Source organism: Emys orbicularis, chromosome 3 (genome assembly GCF_028017835.1).
Source record: "Emys orbicularis isolate rEmyOrb1 chromosome 3, rEmyOrb1.hap1, whole genome shotgun sequence".
Taxonomy (NCBI): domain Eukaryota; kingdom Metazoa; phylum Chordata; order Testudines; family Emydidae; genus Emys; species Emys orbicularis.
The window spans coordinates 150,225,494-150,239,513 of NC_088685.1; the positions used below are offsets into that span (position 1 = coordinate 150,225,494).

Genomic DNA, 14,020 nt, shown 5'->3' on the forward strand with positions numbered 1-14,020 from the left:
AGAGGCAGGCAGAATTTTTCTCTGTGTAAAATTTGTATTTGGGCTAATTCAAAGGTGGCACTGGGGGAAATCTGTTCTTAATTTAAGAATTTGCAGGCATTAATTTACACAATGCAACTTCTTTGATGTTGACTTTTCTTGGTGCATTTCTTCCCTTTTAAAGATACAGATGAATGTCAGGACCCAAACAGCTGTGTGGATGGCCAGTGCATTAACACTGAAGGATCTTACAACTGTTTCTGTACCCATCCGATGGTTCTGGATGCCACAGAAAAGCGATGTATCAGACCAACAGATTCAAATGGTATGCTCCATTATATGCATTATACTGTTCCTGTACAGGATCAACAACTGACACTGTTGACCATGAGGTGTTGTAGATATGGCTGCAGACCCTACCAATGGTAGACAGGGTCACTCTTGGGTGGCTCTGCTCCATTCTGAGGAAATCTCAGATGGTAGTCTTGCGCAGTTTTTTATCTATGCTGAGGACACATTCGTGTGATTCCACAGGGTTCCATCTTGTCACCCCAGTGTGTATATGGGACCATTGGGACTGTTAATGAGTAAGCTTGGTTTGAGGTATTTTCAATATGCTGATGATACCCAGCTCTGTATCTCTATCTGTTCCAACCTTGAATGTGAAGTGACCCAGCCTGCCCAGTATCTCACTGAAATTGGGACTTGGGTGAGGGATAGCTGGCTAAGACTCAATCCAGACAAAATAGAGATTGTGCTTTTACAATAGAGGAAAGCTATAGGAGTAAATAGTGGTAATTATATCTGTGCCTCTGATTACTTAATGGGATATGTCCCTCATTTGTCTCTCAGCTTTGTAACTGTAGGAAGTTTGTTTAGGGTACACTCAGTTCATTTTTTCAAGCTTTTCTCCACAACCAAGAGGGTTAGAAGCTTACTACTTTTTTAATGAAAGCTGAGAATCTCAAGTAAACTCTTAATTCCAGCAGCTGGGAATTTAAGAAAAACTCCAAATATTCTAAGACTCATGATAAAATCGAAAGAGTTGGCAACACTAACTATGGAATTCTGCATCATACACATTTTTAGAAATGTTAAAACATTTTATTAATAATGGTGTGTATAGCAATGAATTCAAGCCTCTGTTCCGTGCAGCCAATGAAGAATTTAACCATCCAAGAGGTTTCCATAATAGGGGGTACTAGTGCAGATTGATTAAACATTTTATTTTATGTGGATCATACAATAAACCTCTATAAACCCTTACCTAAAACTCAACCAGACAGTGGTGTTTTAACTAAACAAACTATGGACAAGATTGTGTTGGGCCCCTGCATGGATGTGCAAGGAGGGGAGAGGGCACAAGGGTCTCCAGACAATGCATGCACTAGGGCTAGCAGAAGAACAATCTTTGTACTCAGGAAGTTCATAGTGCTCCTGCTTTTTAACTGTTGGCACTAGCCTCTCTAAAGTAGAGAGGGAGGAAACAGAGCAACAGTACAGCCGCATTCTCTGCCACCAGCATGCAGGGTTTGTTATGTATAGATGGATTGTACTTGCACCTTTCTTCCCACTCTCCTTTCAGCTCTCTGGAGCTCAGGGAGGCAATGTGCAGTGTCTTAAAGTGTATAATTCTATCATTTGAAGCTTCTGGCTACATGAGCTGTAAAAAGGGATCTAAACTCGGGTAAACGTCATGCTTTCAGAATACCACATTTTCCTTGTGAGTTGGGATTCAATCCTATGATTTCACATGTAGTGTGTGTAGTTGAAGTTGTATTGTTACGCCATGTAACAAATGCAGTTACTACAGCTCACCAGAGGATGAGAATTCCATTTCATGACAACTTTTGTGGTTTCAACATTTGTTTTCATTCTGCATTGGAACAAAATTGAACCATTCAAATATTTTCACAAAAGAAAAATGTCAGTTTTCTAAGCCAAAAAGGCACCTTTTCTATTTGGGTTTATTTCTGGGTGGCTGTGGTCAACAGTGATCAGAGAGCCCTGGAACTCAGAAGCCTTCCTGTCAAAAACTTAATTGAAACCAATATGTCCCCACAAAACATTTCAGAATTGACAAAACAGCATATTTTGACAAAAATAGTGTGTCAAAAATATTCCACCCCTCTCTAGTGGACAGACTTCTTAAAATGTCTTACTGATACAACCTTTAGCCCAGGGTAAGGAAATCCAAGTTCATGTATTTTAGGGTTCACTCCTTGGATGGGATTTCCAAAGCACTTAGCGTTGACCTAACTCTGCTCCCACAGAAGTCAGTGGAAGTTCCAATAGGAGCAGAATTAAGTCAATGCTGAGCACTTTGGAAAAATCCCACTCCTTGATAAAGAATTTCAGAAGTGGCTAGGAACTCAGTGTCCCATTCTTGGGCGCCTAGCTTGAGAAACTTTAAAGAAGCTTGTTTTTCCGAGAGTAGGTACTGAACAGTTTCTGAATACCAAAACCCTTTCAGATTTCTCAAGTTGGACAGTCAACATTTGAGCCACTCCAAATCACTAGTCATAATCACTTGGTTATAATTTCTAAGTTAAACATTTGAATTCATTAGTAAATCCATCCAACTTTGGTTTTATGTAAAGCAATAATGTTAGATTATTCTTGTAACCTTTGTTTAGATAACACTGTATTTTACCAATGTCTTTGAAATATTAAGAGCATTGTGGTAATGGTAATACTGACTTCTCCTTCAGAACAAACTGAAGAAACTGAAGTCTACCAAGATCTTTGCTGGCAACATCTGAGTGAGAATTTAGTTTGTAGCCGGCCTCTGGTTGGAAAGCAGACTACATACACTGAGTGCTGCTGCTTATATGGTGAGGCCTGGGGCATGCAGTGTGCGCTCTGTCCCATGAAGGACTCAGGTAAGGAATTGTAAATTTCAGTTCCTAAGATGATTTTTAGAGCCAGTAGTCATTTTAATCTCTTGCCCTGTATTCTCAATACCTGAGTTAATAGCATAAAAAAGAAAAAGGAAATTGGCTGTCCATAAACCAATGCTGCTAAATGGAAATAACTAAAGTCCAGATTTTCAAAAGTGACCTCTAATTTTTGCTGCCCCAGTTTTAAAAACACTTGGGCCTGACTTTCAGAGGTGTTGAGTGTGATGGGTTTGGTCACAGAGACCCCCTTGGGACTGTCACCTGACGTGCTGAGATTACCTCTGAGCCTCCCTGCCAACTTGAGACTCCAGAACCCTGCCTTGTTGAGCCAGACAGGCTAGCTGGCTGCAACACAGGCCCTGGTCTGGTCCATGCCCCCAAAGCTGCAGACTTTAACCAGAAACCACTCAGCAGGTCACCTCTCTCCAGCACCCAGACACCCAGCTCCCAAAGGGATTCAAACCCCAAATAAATCCATTTTACTCTGTATAAAGCTTATACAGGGTAAACTCTCAAATTATCCGCCCTCTATAACACTGATAGAGAGATATGCACAGCTGTTTGCTTCACCAGGTATTAATCACTTACTCTGCGTTAATTAATAAACAAAAGTGATTTTATTAAGTATAAATAGTAGAATTTAAGTGGTTTCAAGTAATAACAGACAGAACAAAGTAAGTTACCAGCAAAATAAAACAAAACATGCAAGTCTAAGCCTAATACATTAAGAAACTGAATACAGGTAAATCTCGGCCTCAGAGATGTTCCAATAAGCTTCTTTCACAGACTAGACTCCTTTCTGGTCTGGGCCCATTCCTTTCCCCGGTACAGTTCTTGTTAGTTCCAGCTCAGGTGGTAACTAGGGGTTTTCTCATGACTGCAGCTCCCTTTGTTCTGTTCCACCCCCTTTTATAGCTTTGGCACAAGGCGGGAATCTTTTGTCTCTCTGGGTCCCCACCCCTCCTCCTAAATGGAAAAGCACCAGGTTTAAGATGGATTCCAGTACCAGGTGACATGGTCACATGTCCTGTGAGACCCCCCAAGCCTCCATTCTTTCTGGCCTGACTCACAGGAACACAGGAAGGTTTACAAGTAAACAGAGCCATTTACAACCAATTGTTCTAGTTAATGGGAGCCATCAAGATTCTAAACCACCATTAATGGCCCACACTTTTCATAATTACAGTAGGACTTCAGAGTTAACTTCATATTTCTAGTTTTAGATACAAGAATGATACATACATACAAATAGGATGAACACACTCAGTAGCTTATAAGCTTTGTAATGATACCTTAGAAGAGCCCTTTTGCATAAAGCATATTCCAGTTACATTATATTCACATTCCAAGCATATTTTCATAGAGCATATGGAGTGCAACGTCACATTGAGCATCAACCATTCTCATCCATTTCAATTGTAATTGTGGGTGATTAGCACATCTAAAACTCAGGCTTTACTTATTTTTTATTGGCATTCTGAAAATTAGAGACATTTCAGAAAATGTAGGCCTGATACATTTTGCTCATTAGTATTACAGAGGAAAATTCAGAGTAGGTTTATTTTCTTGTTATATGCTAACATATAATAAATATTTAGAAAGAAATATACTTCTTATTGTGGTCTGGGCTAAGATTAAGGTTTAATAGACTAGAGGAAAAGTATTGTTCATACAGTGCAGCCAATTGAAAAAAGTACCAGAGTAAGAAATTGTTTTTCATCTGTTAACTCGGCAAGTTTCCTCAATAGCCCTGCTGGACTGCTTTGCTTTTCAGTGAATGATTTTTGTGAAAGAATAGTTCGTCATTTCAGAAAGTTACTTTTATTTTATAGTTTTAAAATTTCTGTCCCTCTATGGCAGACGATGTAGCCTGTTCTTTCTCTCTCTCTCTTGCCATATGTGTGTGAATTTTACCTTTTACATAAATATTATGGATTTTAATGGAAATATATTAATTTTTTACATAAATATTATGGATTTATGGAAATATATGAAAATATATGAATTTTTTTACATAAATATTATGGATTTATGGAAATATATTAATTTTACCTTTTACACAAATATTATGGATTTTAATAACTCATTTTTTGCATATATACAGATAGAGCAATTATATCTTCTACTAGACTTTCTACAAAGGGACATATTGACATGATAATGAAATGTTACTAAAGGTATTGTGTAGAATAATTAGCCCTACAGAAGAATAAGTCTTGGTCATTTAAGATAGATAAGGAAGCCTGTTAGGGGAGAAAGAAATGGGGTATTGCTATGGATTAAGGAAATGCATGCTCCCAGGGAATATTGCCTAATGCTATTGAAATTTTTGGAGCATTAGCTAGCTGACATTGATAGTTGAAAATGAATGTGTTTGTCTTATTATTTCAAAAGAGGACATTATTTCAAAAAAATATTGTTTTGTGTAAGGACAGAAAATTCTTTTTATTAATATGACTGAAAGCTAAACGCGTATGGGGAGAAGTCTCTGGTTATACACAGACCTCTTTCTGGGACTTGTGGCCTGAACACAGATCTGTTAGAGCAGCAGAGTTTTAAGCTGTGAGAGAAGAGATGCAATTGTATTAGATGAAAATGAGGTGATAAGTAATAGCTGATATGGACTTGTCAATAATAAATCATGCCAAACCAACCTAATTTCTTTCTTCGACAGAGTAACTAGCCTAGTGGATAAGGGGAACATAGTAGATCTGAGTTAAGTAAGGCTGGACTTAAGTAAGGCTTTGGACACTTTCCCATATGAAATTCTCATAAGCAAACAAGGGAAATATGGTCTAAATAAAATTACTCTAATGTGGTTGCACTACTGGTGGAAAGACTGTACTCAAAGTGTAGTTATCAATGGTTCTCTTTCAAACTGGGAGGATATATTGAGTCTGGGCCCATAGATGTCTGTCCTGGGTCTGGTACTTTGCAATATTTTTATTCATGACTTGGATAATGGAGTGGAGAGTGTGCTTATAAAATTTGCAGCTGACTCCGAGCAGAGAGGGGTTGCAAGCACTTTGGAAGACAGCATTAGAATTCAAAATTCTAGATAAATTGGAGAATTGGTCTGAAGTCAATAAGATGAAATTCAGTAAAGATAAGTGCAAAGTGCTGCATTTAGGAAGGGAAAGTCAAATGCACAAATACAAAATGGGGAATAACTGGCTAGGCAGTAGTACTGCTGAAAAGGATCTGGGGGGAATAGTGGATCACAAATTGAATATGAGTCAACAGTTTGCTGCTGCTGGAAAAAAGGCAAACGTCATTCTGGGATGTGATAATAGGAGTATTGTATGTAAGACATGGGAAGTAATTGTTCCTCTCTACTCAACACTGGTGAGTCCTCAGCTGGAATACTGAATCCAGTTTTGGGCACCACATTTTAAGAAAGATGTAAATACATTTGAGAGACTCCAGAGGAGATCAACAAAAATAATAAGAGGTTTAGAAAACTTGACCTATTAGGAAAGGTGAACTGGGCATGTTTAATCTAGAGAAGAGAAGGCTGAGGGAGAACACAGTCTTCAAATATGTAAAGAGGACAGTCATCACTTGTTCTCCATGTTTACAGAGGATGGTAAGACAAGAAGTAGTTTGATTAGTTTGCAGCAAGGGCGATTTAGGTTAGATATTAGGAAAAACTTTCTAACTGTTACCCAAGGAAGTTGTGTAATTCCCATAGCTGGAGGTTTTTAAGAACAGGTTAGACAAATATCTATCAGGGATGGTTTAGATATACTTGGTTCTGCCTCAGCATGGTGTGGGGGGAGATGCACAAGAGGGCCCTTCCAGCCCTACATGTCTGTGACGCTATGATTTCATGCCATGCCGTACATAGGTAATATTTCAGTATTTTGTAATTTAGGCCTGGTGCACACACAATTTTTGTACCAGTACAACTGTGTTGGCTGGCGGGAGAGGTGGTAATGTTTTACCAGCATAGTTATACCAGTCCAATCTCTAATGTGCACACAGTTTTATACCAGTATAAAGGTGCCTTTTACTGGTTTAGCTTATTCCCCTTCCTGTATAAGCTATCCCTGTATAAGCACTTTTCTACTGATATATAACTTTTTCCACTCTATGGGGGTTGCATCATTTTAACCATACCATTATAGTTAAAGTGATACAGTTTTTGTGTGTAGACAAGATCTCAGTGTTCTGAAGTATTAGCCCAGGTATGTTTGTTTCTACTTATGTTTTATTTTTTAGAATTTACTCACAATGGCCTTGAACAGCAAAGCTCTTAAGCACATGCATAACTTCACATGGGTAGCTACTACAACAAGCGTTTATATGCTTTGGAAGATCAGGACCTATTTCTGCAAGACTACAAATAAAATCTGATTTTTGAATTGGCTGACTGGGGTAATTGTTGGCTGCTGCCCCCAAATAGAGTGTGAAGTACATTGGCTTCCCAGACAAGAGTAAAAAAGGAGTAGGGGGATTGTTTCAGAAAGGAAATTGCAGCCTTCTCCATGTCTTGTAGGCCAAGCAATGTCACAGAAAGTCTGCTGCGGGCAATTCTGGGCATTGGAAGAGTTGGCGACTCTGGGTAAGAGGTGCTTTTACACTTGCCCTCAAAAGCATGACATTCACCCACTGATCAATTACTAAACTTACTAGGTATCAAATTAATGGTTAACAGAACTGTCTGTTTAGTATAGTTAAAATAAGACTGGGATAAAACCCTGGTAAGCATACAGTAGAGAAGAGTCCAGCACTGGCTGAGGGCCAAATGAAATGATCTAATAGGCCTTTCAGTCTCTAATTTCTGCAATTCTGTGATAAATAACTGAAAAGTATCAATTTCCAATCTAGCAGAAAAGTAACCAGAAGCTTGGTCTGCAGAGTTTGATTGCAAATCCATACAAAGAATCCCGGTACAGGAGCAACCAGGGATTGAATCTTTCATCAGGAAGGTGGTTGAGTGCATTTCTGAAGTGACACAGAGGAGGGTTAGCCAAGTGAGGCCCTAATGCAGCAAATTCTATTCATGTGATTCAATTTCAACATGTATGTAGTCTCATTAAAATTAAGCACGTGTGAAGATGCTTGAGTATCAGGGCCTTTGTGCATTTGGATAGTCTTTCTGGGGGCGACAGAAATATGCTAAAAGGATAGCTAAACTGTCAGCCAAGAGAGAATCAGCATAAAAAGTGTGGAAATGGCAGCTCTAAATTAAGTGGTAGTATAAATCCAAGGTTCCCCTTTGCACCAGTCCTGTCTGGGGAGGGTTGGAGCCCCTGAGTGTAGCCCTTTAATTGGGGATTGTAGTACCATCGCTGTCACTTGAACGCCCCCCCTCGTGGCTGGGGTGCTGTTACAGTGCCTTACCCGTTTTTCCCTTTCTTCAGGGCTCCTTAAACAAAACTCCACCCAGTCTTGCTCAATCACAGCCCTTCTTGGGGGTCTTGGTGTTTTATTAAATTAACAAAGTTCCCAAAAACAAACACACAAGAAATCATCCACCCAGCCTTAAGCTGGGCACAGCCCCTCTCTTCCCTAAAGAACTATCACTTCTTTAGGGATCACTGCAGGGCACCCTCTTTCCCTACAGCTTTACTCTGCCGTTCCCTTGCAGTAGGAAATACCATCCCCTGTAGCTTCCTGCTGCCTTTTATATTAAAACCACCTGATTCCTCTCAGGTGGGGCTCATCTTGTAATCAAGGCTGGCTTAGCCCCAGGTTCTCCAGCCTGTGGGCAAGCCACCCTGTTACAAGGCTGATCCATGGACGAAGAGAACCAGCAAAAGATGCGCTGTGTGTGTGTGTGTGTGTGTACACACACATATTTATAAAGTAAAATGATCATTAAAGATCGATAAGGGAGAAGTAATGTTTAATTATCTTTTATAGGTCATGATTTTGAGTTCAATTTATGTGTTGGTTTAAAATAGAAAATAGGAACGAATAATTCTTCATGACATTTGGAAGCATTTTGTTGATTCCAGTGAGAACCTTTGAATGCTCTTTGGCTTACATGGAATAACTGTTGTTAAATAAATTAATTTTTTTTTTTTTAATTAATGGAGATATCCTATCTCCTAGAATTGGAAGGGACCTTGAAAGGTCATTGAGTCCAGCCCCCTGCCTTCACTAGCAGGACCAAGTACTGATTTTGCCCCAGATCCCTAAGTGGTTTCACCTTTACTATGTAGATACTACCTGCTTTTTATAAATAATCAAGGAGCAATCTAATTATTACCAGCAGCTAATAGAACACAATGTACAATGTGCCTGCTAAATAAAAGCATATAACATTAAGATTCAGTATTTGCCTACAGATGGCCCACAAAGAAGGGCTGTGCCTCTCTTTTAAATGCATTTTTAAAATATTTTAAAATACTAAATTCTTTTTCAACGGTTGGGCTCAATGGTTTACTCAGTTACATGGGGGCAGCTCCTATTGACTTTCCTGGAGGTTGAATCTTCATAACGGAGGGCAGAAATTAGGCCCAGTATGTCAATAGGAACAGATGGGCCATCAGCATGGTGCAGTAAAGTATAAAATTAAATGGAAACTATCAGGCAAACTTCTGTGATTTCACCAAAAATAACAATCTGATTGACCAGTTGTTGTGGCAAAAAGATTTCTGATATACAGTGAAACCTGGGAAGCAAGATATAATATACTGGCTTTGTATATAATACGTGTTTCTCCTTGCTGACATTGCCTCCACAGTTACCTTCTAGGAATCACATTGCTGCCAAATTTTTTGGAGTAGTTATGATGGTGGCTAGGGGCCTGTATATGTCACTGAAGCCGTAACTTTATAAAAAAAAAGCTTGCCCCCATAACAGTTCCCACTTCCTCTCTCTCTCTCTGCCAGATATTGTTGTCTAGGAAACTTTCTTTCCTCTATGTTGTTTTGGGTTTTTGTAATAGAAAAGAAAAAGTAGTGTGACTACTGTGTGTGGAAAAAATGTCAAATGAGGGCTTATCCTTAAATGAACTTCCACAATGATCTCTAAGAGCTGCAAATGAAGATTTAGACTTAATTTCATGTTTTTAAAAACCCTCTTTGCTAAGCTCCATCAGGCTGGCTCTCAAAAGCTTTTTCCCTCTAATCAAGAAATAGCCAGTGCAGGTTCTCTCAAACAATATAGTTACCACATACTACTTGAACAGACAGGGAAGACTTCAGTTTGGACTGCCTCTCCGCTGGCAGGAGTGAGAGACTTTCTGGCAGACCATCTCGTTCAGAAAGAAGCAGACCAACTCAAATAGTCATTTAAACCATCAGGGGTGAATCATATATTTATGGGTCAGCCAGACTGGGACTAGTTTTGTACAAGTCAGAACAGGAGTTGGCTTGAGGGACTGCTCAAGAGCACTTCAGAGCCCAGGTATCTTTATTTTGTATTAGACAAATTCTTCTATATGCCTTTCTTCCATGTCCTCTTATCTATTACTGTTGGTGTCTCTACACAAGAAGCCTTGAGTTCATTTATCAGTTATGAGGGATGACTCTTTTCATTCCATTGAAAACTAATTCTTTCCAATTGAACGTGTTAAGTGAATACAGTTTACTTATGTGAATTTTAATAAGCACTGAAGGAATGGGTAGGATATTTGTCTTCATTTGAAACCATGAGCCATGTTTTGATCCCAAATGGAATTGGTTTTTTGGCACTATTATATTTTTCCTTTTGGAGCAAAGAATGTGAAAATAAAAGCCTTGCTTTTATCATGTAAGAACAATTATAGATAGAAACCCAAACCTTGGGAGCCATTCACCACTTCAGGAACATTTACCAGGGAAAACTTAGAGCTGAGTGAACAGAATGAATGAATCATTTGACATGTCTTCAGTCTACGACACTTAAAAGTGATATCATTGGCTCAGGAGAGAACTTTCACACTTCTGTGCCAGACGGTCATAGGTTCAAGTCCTGACTTGGGGACCTGGAGTTGCTCCTTTGTCAAATACCTTATACATTGTGTTGGCCAGATTTACTACTGTAGCAGTATGCATATTTCTATTGTTGGGGCACCCTGAAGATTTGTAACATGTGTTAAGGAGGATCTGAGGGTGGGGGAAGCATTATCACCAGAACATTTTCATGATCAAATTGGTAGATCATAGAATGATCATTCAGTGACCTGCAGTTTCTTTTTTCCTCATATCATCCTTGTATCTGAGCTTATAGATGACAGACATCAGAGTAAATATTGGGCTGTCTGAACAGAGTTGCAGCCATTTGTCCGACAGTTTTAAAAATGGTTATAAAGTGAACTCGTATCTTAAAAAATAACCTGTAATTTTGGTGTCCTGGCTTTTCTTGGAATATTTTGGCTGCTTCAATTTTTCATGGTTAGATTTAAACCTGCCCTGTCTCAACGCCATCCAACATAAAAACATCTGATGAAGACAGGAAACTTATATCACAGTTAATGCATGTAAATGAGAAGGGTAGAAACAGTGATCTGGTCAGCTGTAGACCAGTGATGAAAATCATTCATTGGAACCCCCCTGTTTCTGAAAATGATTAATGGGGATGCTGCTATTTTCCTGCTGTGAGTCAAAATGATTCCCATAGACCCCCTCAAAGTCAAGTCATGGTTTTATGCCAGCTGAGACTTAGCCTCTGGAGTCGGGGGAAAAATGGGCAGCATCTATTCAAGTGTTGCTATTTGGCAGTGAACTTGATAACTGTGCATTAGACAAGTGTGCAATTGACAATAGATTTACAAAAACAAGTTTCATTATCCCAATCAGAACTGTTGGTGCAGTTCCATAATTCACTATAAAGCTAGTCAGACTCTTTTGGTCTTTCTGCCTAAGAGTCCAGGCCTGCAAACACTTGCTCATGTGAGTAGCCCTTACTCACAGGCATACGTGCATTGACTGTAATATTACAAAGGTGAATAATAACTACTTTCATGAGGATGAGTTTGCAGGATTTGTCTCTTTGACATGCAGGAAAGATAAGACAGGTAAGATGTATGAAAATAAGAGAAAATCCACTAAAAACTGATGAAGTAATTTGCTGTCTGTGATCTTGCACAATAAAGTATTAAGGCAGCAACAGTACAGCTGAAATCATACAGTAACATTATCTTCCAAATAAAAGTCTTCACAGTTTTGGATCTAATACTGAACTGAAATGGTAACCACAGAAACATTCTATATTCGTTCTGGGACTCAGCAGTATGTATATATATTGTATTAGGCCAAAGAACTGACAGTTTGATTAAATAAAAAGAATTGTCTTTGTAATATTCCTGTGTTACAGAACAGTTCATCTTGACCTTTGATCTTGTAAGGCTACTTACAGTGATACTAGCTTTTCCAGGACCTGTATCACCTACTCTTTTCATCTGTCACTAAATCAATAATAGAAATTTATAGTAATTCACAAAACTTCTATTTGGGGGTTCTAATGCTCCTATCAGTTCAAACAGCAGCATTCTGAATGGAAAAGGTGCATTCTGAATCAAGAGGAGAAGTCTAGTCTATCTCTGTTTGGATAGTTTTTAAAAAACTTAGAAATTCTGCCTCCTTGGTCACATAGCACTTACCTGTTCTTACTATAAGACCCAACTTCCAAACATTAATGCCTAAGTTTAAGCACCTAGGCACCTTAATCAGCACTTAATGTAGGTGCCTAAAGTGGGTATTTAAGTTCCTAAATATGGATTTAACTAAATTGAAGCTTCCATATTTGAAAATACGGCACATTGGCCACGATTTTCAAAAACTGATACCTACAATTGAGCCTTTATGTCCATACTTGGACACCTAAATAAAATGTCCTGAGTTTAAAAAATGTTGAGTCTCCATTAGCTCCTATTGAGAATCTTATGGTGTTGGGATACATTGTGATGTAAGGGATATTGTTGCAGGGAACAGTGAATCTGGTGGGGCGGAGAGAGACCAGCAGAAATTAGAAGATGTTCAGTAAGATGGGGGAGAAAGGGATGTGTGCATGTGTGTGTGTTGGGGATTGTGTTTTGTTTGAGGAGGATTGGTATATTAATGTGGCTTTTAAAACCTGCATTAGAAATCACTGTTCTAGTACCCAGCTGCAACAGCTACGTCTTTTCAGTGGCTGCCTCTGTGTAGCTAGGAGAGTGAAACAGTTTTGCCAGGAGCTTAAGATATGGAGGGGGTCAGGCTCCCTCGATTCCTGTGGTGGTGGTTTGGAGGAAATATGACGCTGAAAGGGAAATAGGTAGGCTGGAGGCAATAATATTGTCATGGGCCAACTGTTACTGCTTTCTGTTTGGGGATGCATCTGCAGTCTCTAGCAGGGATAGACAGAATCACTTTGGAGTGGTTTTGTTCAGTTCTTTCTGGGAGTTCACAGATTTGGTTTTGGGTGATTGGCCATGGCAGAGAGCTGCAAAATTCCATGTTCACATTCCTCCTATTCAGTGCGTATATGGTCTGTTTGGAGGTTTCATAAGGAGGCATGGGCTGCTGAGGAATCCAACTTTGTTTCCACCTCATCAGCTCTGGCAGGTCCGGCAAAAGTGCCTTACCTTGTGTCTGAATGAAATTGGGGCTTGAGTGAAGGCTAACTGGCTTGAGGCTTCCTATGAGGAAGACTGGGGAAATGTTTTTAAGGTGTGGGAAACCACCTGGCAGAGTTTATATCAGCTCTGGGCATTAGTTACTCAAGCTCACAACCTTGGGATTTTGCATTGTTCTTGGTCCTCTAGATGTTCAGGTACCCGCTGTTGATAAGATTAAGTTTTATCATCTTTCCTTTGCAAGTAGGGTGCAAGCAACTATTTATTTTATATGCAGATCTAGTGACCATTATCCACGCCTTTGTCACTTCAGGATTAGACCATTACAATTTGTCCTGTATAAGGCTCTCCTTGAGACGTTTTCGAAACTTCACTGGGTGGAGGAGAGTACAATTACCACTAAGGAAAGGTTCATGCAGAGAGCACATTACATCAGTGCTCCAAGATCTGCACTGACTACCAGTTAGTTTCTGTCTGGAATCTAAGATGTTTTGACCTATAAAGCTCTAAATGGTTTGGACCCTGATTACTCCTCTCCCTGAATTTTATCTCTGTAGTTGCAGTCCGTCATCAAAGGTGCTCAAGCTAGGGACCCTCTAGGTGAGAGATGCTGGCAAAGCATTCTCCATGAGAAGTCCTCAATTCTGGAATT

The 14,020-nt window shown here is 39.4% G+C and overlaps 1 protein-coding gene across 1 annotated transcript in view; it reads left to right on the plus strand.

Annotated features, from left to right (window-relative positions):
* Window positions 1–14,020, plus strand: part of LTBP1 (latent transforming growth factor beta binding protein 1) — a 320,752-nt gene that overhangs the window by 283,472 nt on the left and 23,260 nt on the right. The window contains 2 exon segments of the mRNA XM_065401641.1: window positions 164–304; window positions 2,691–2,861. Of these exon segments, the coding sequence (XP_065257713.1) occupies window positions 164–304; window positions 2,691–2,861 (312 nt within the window).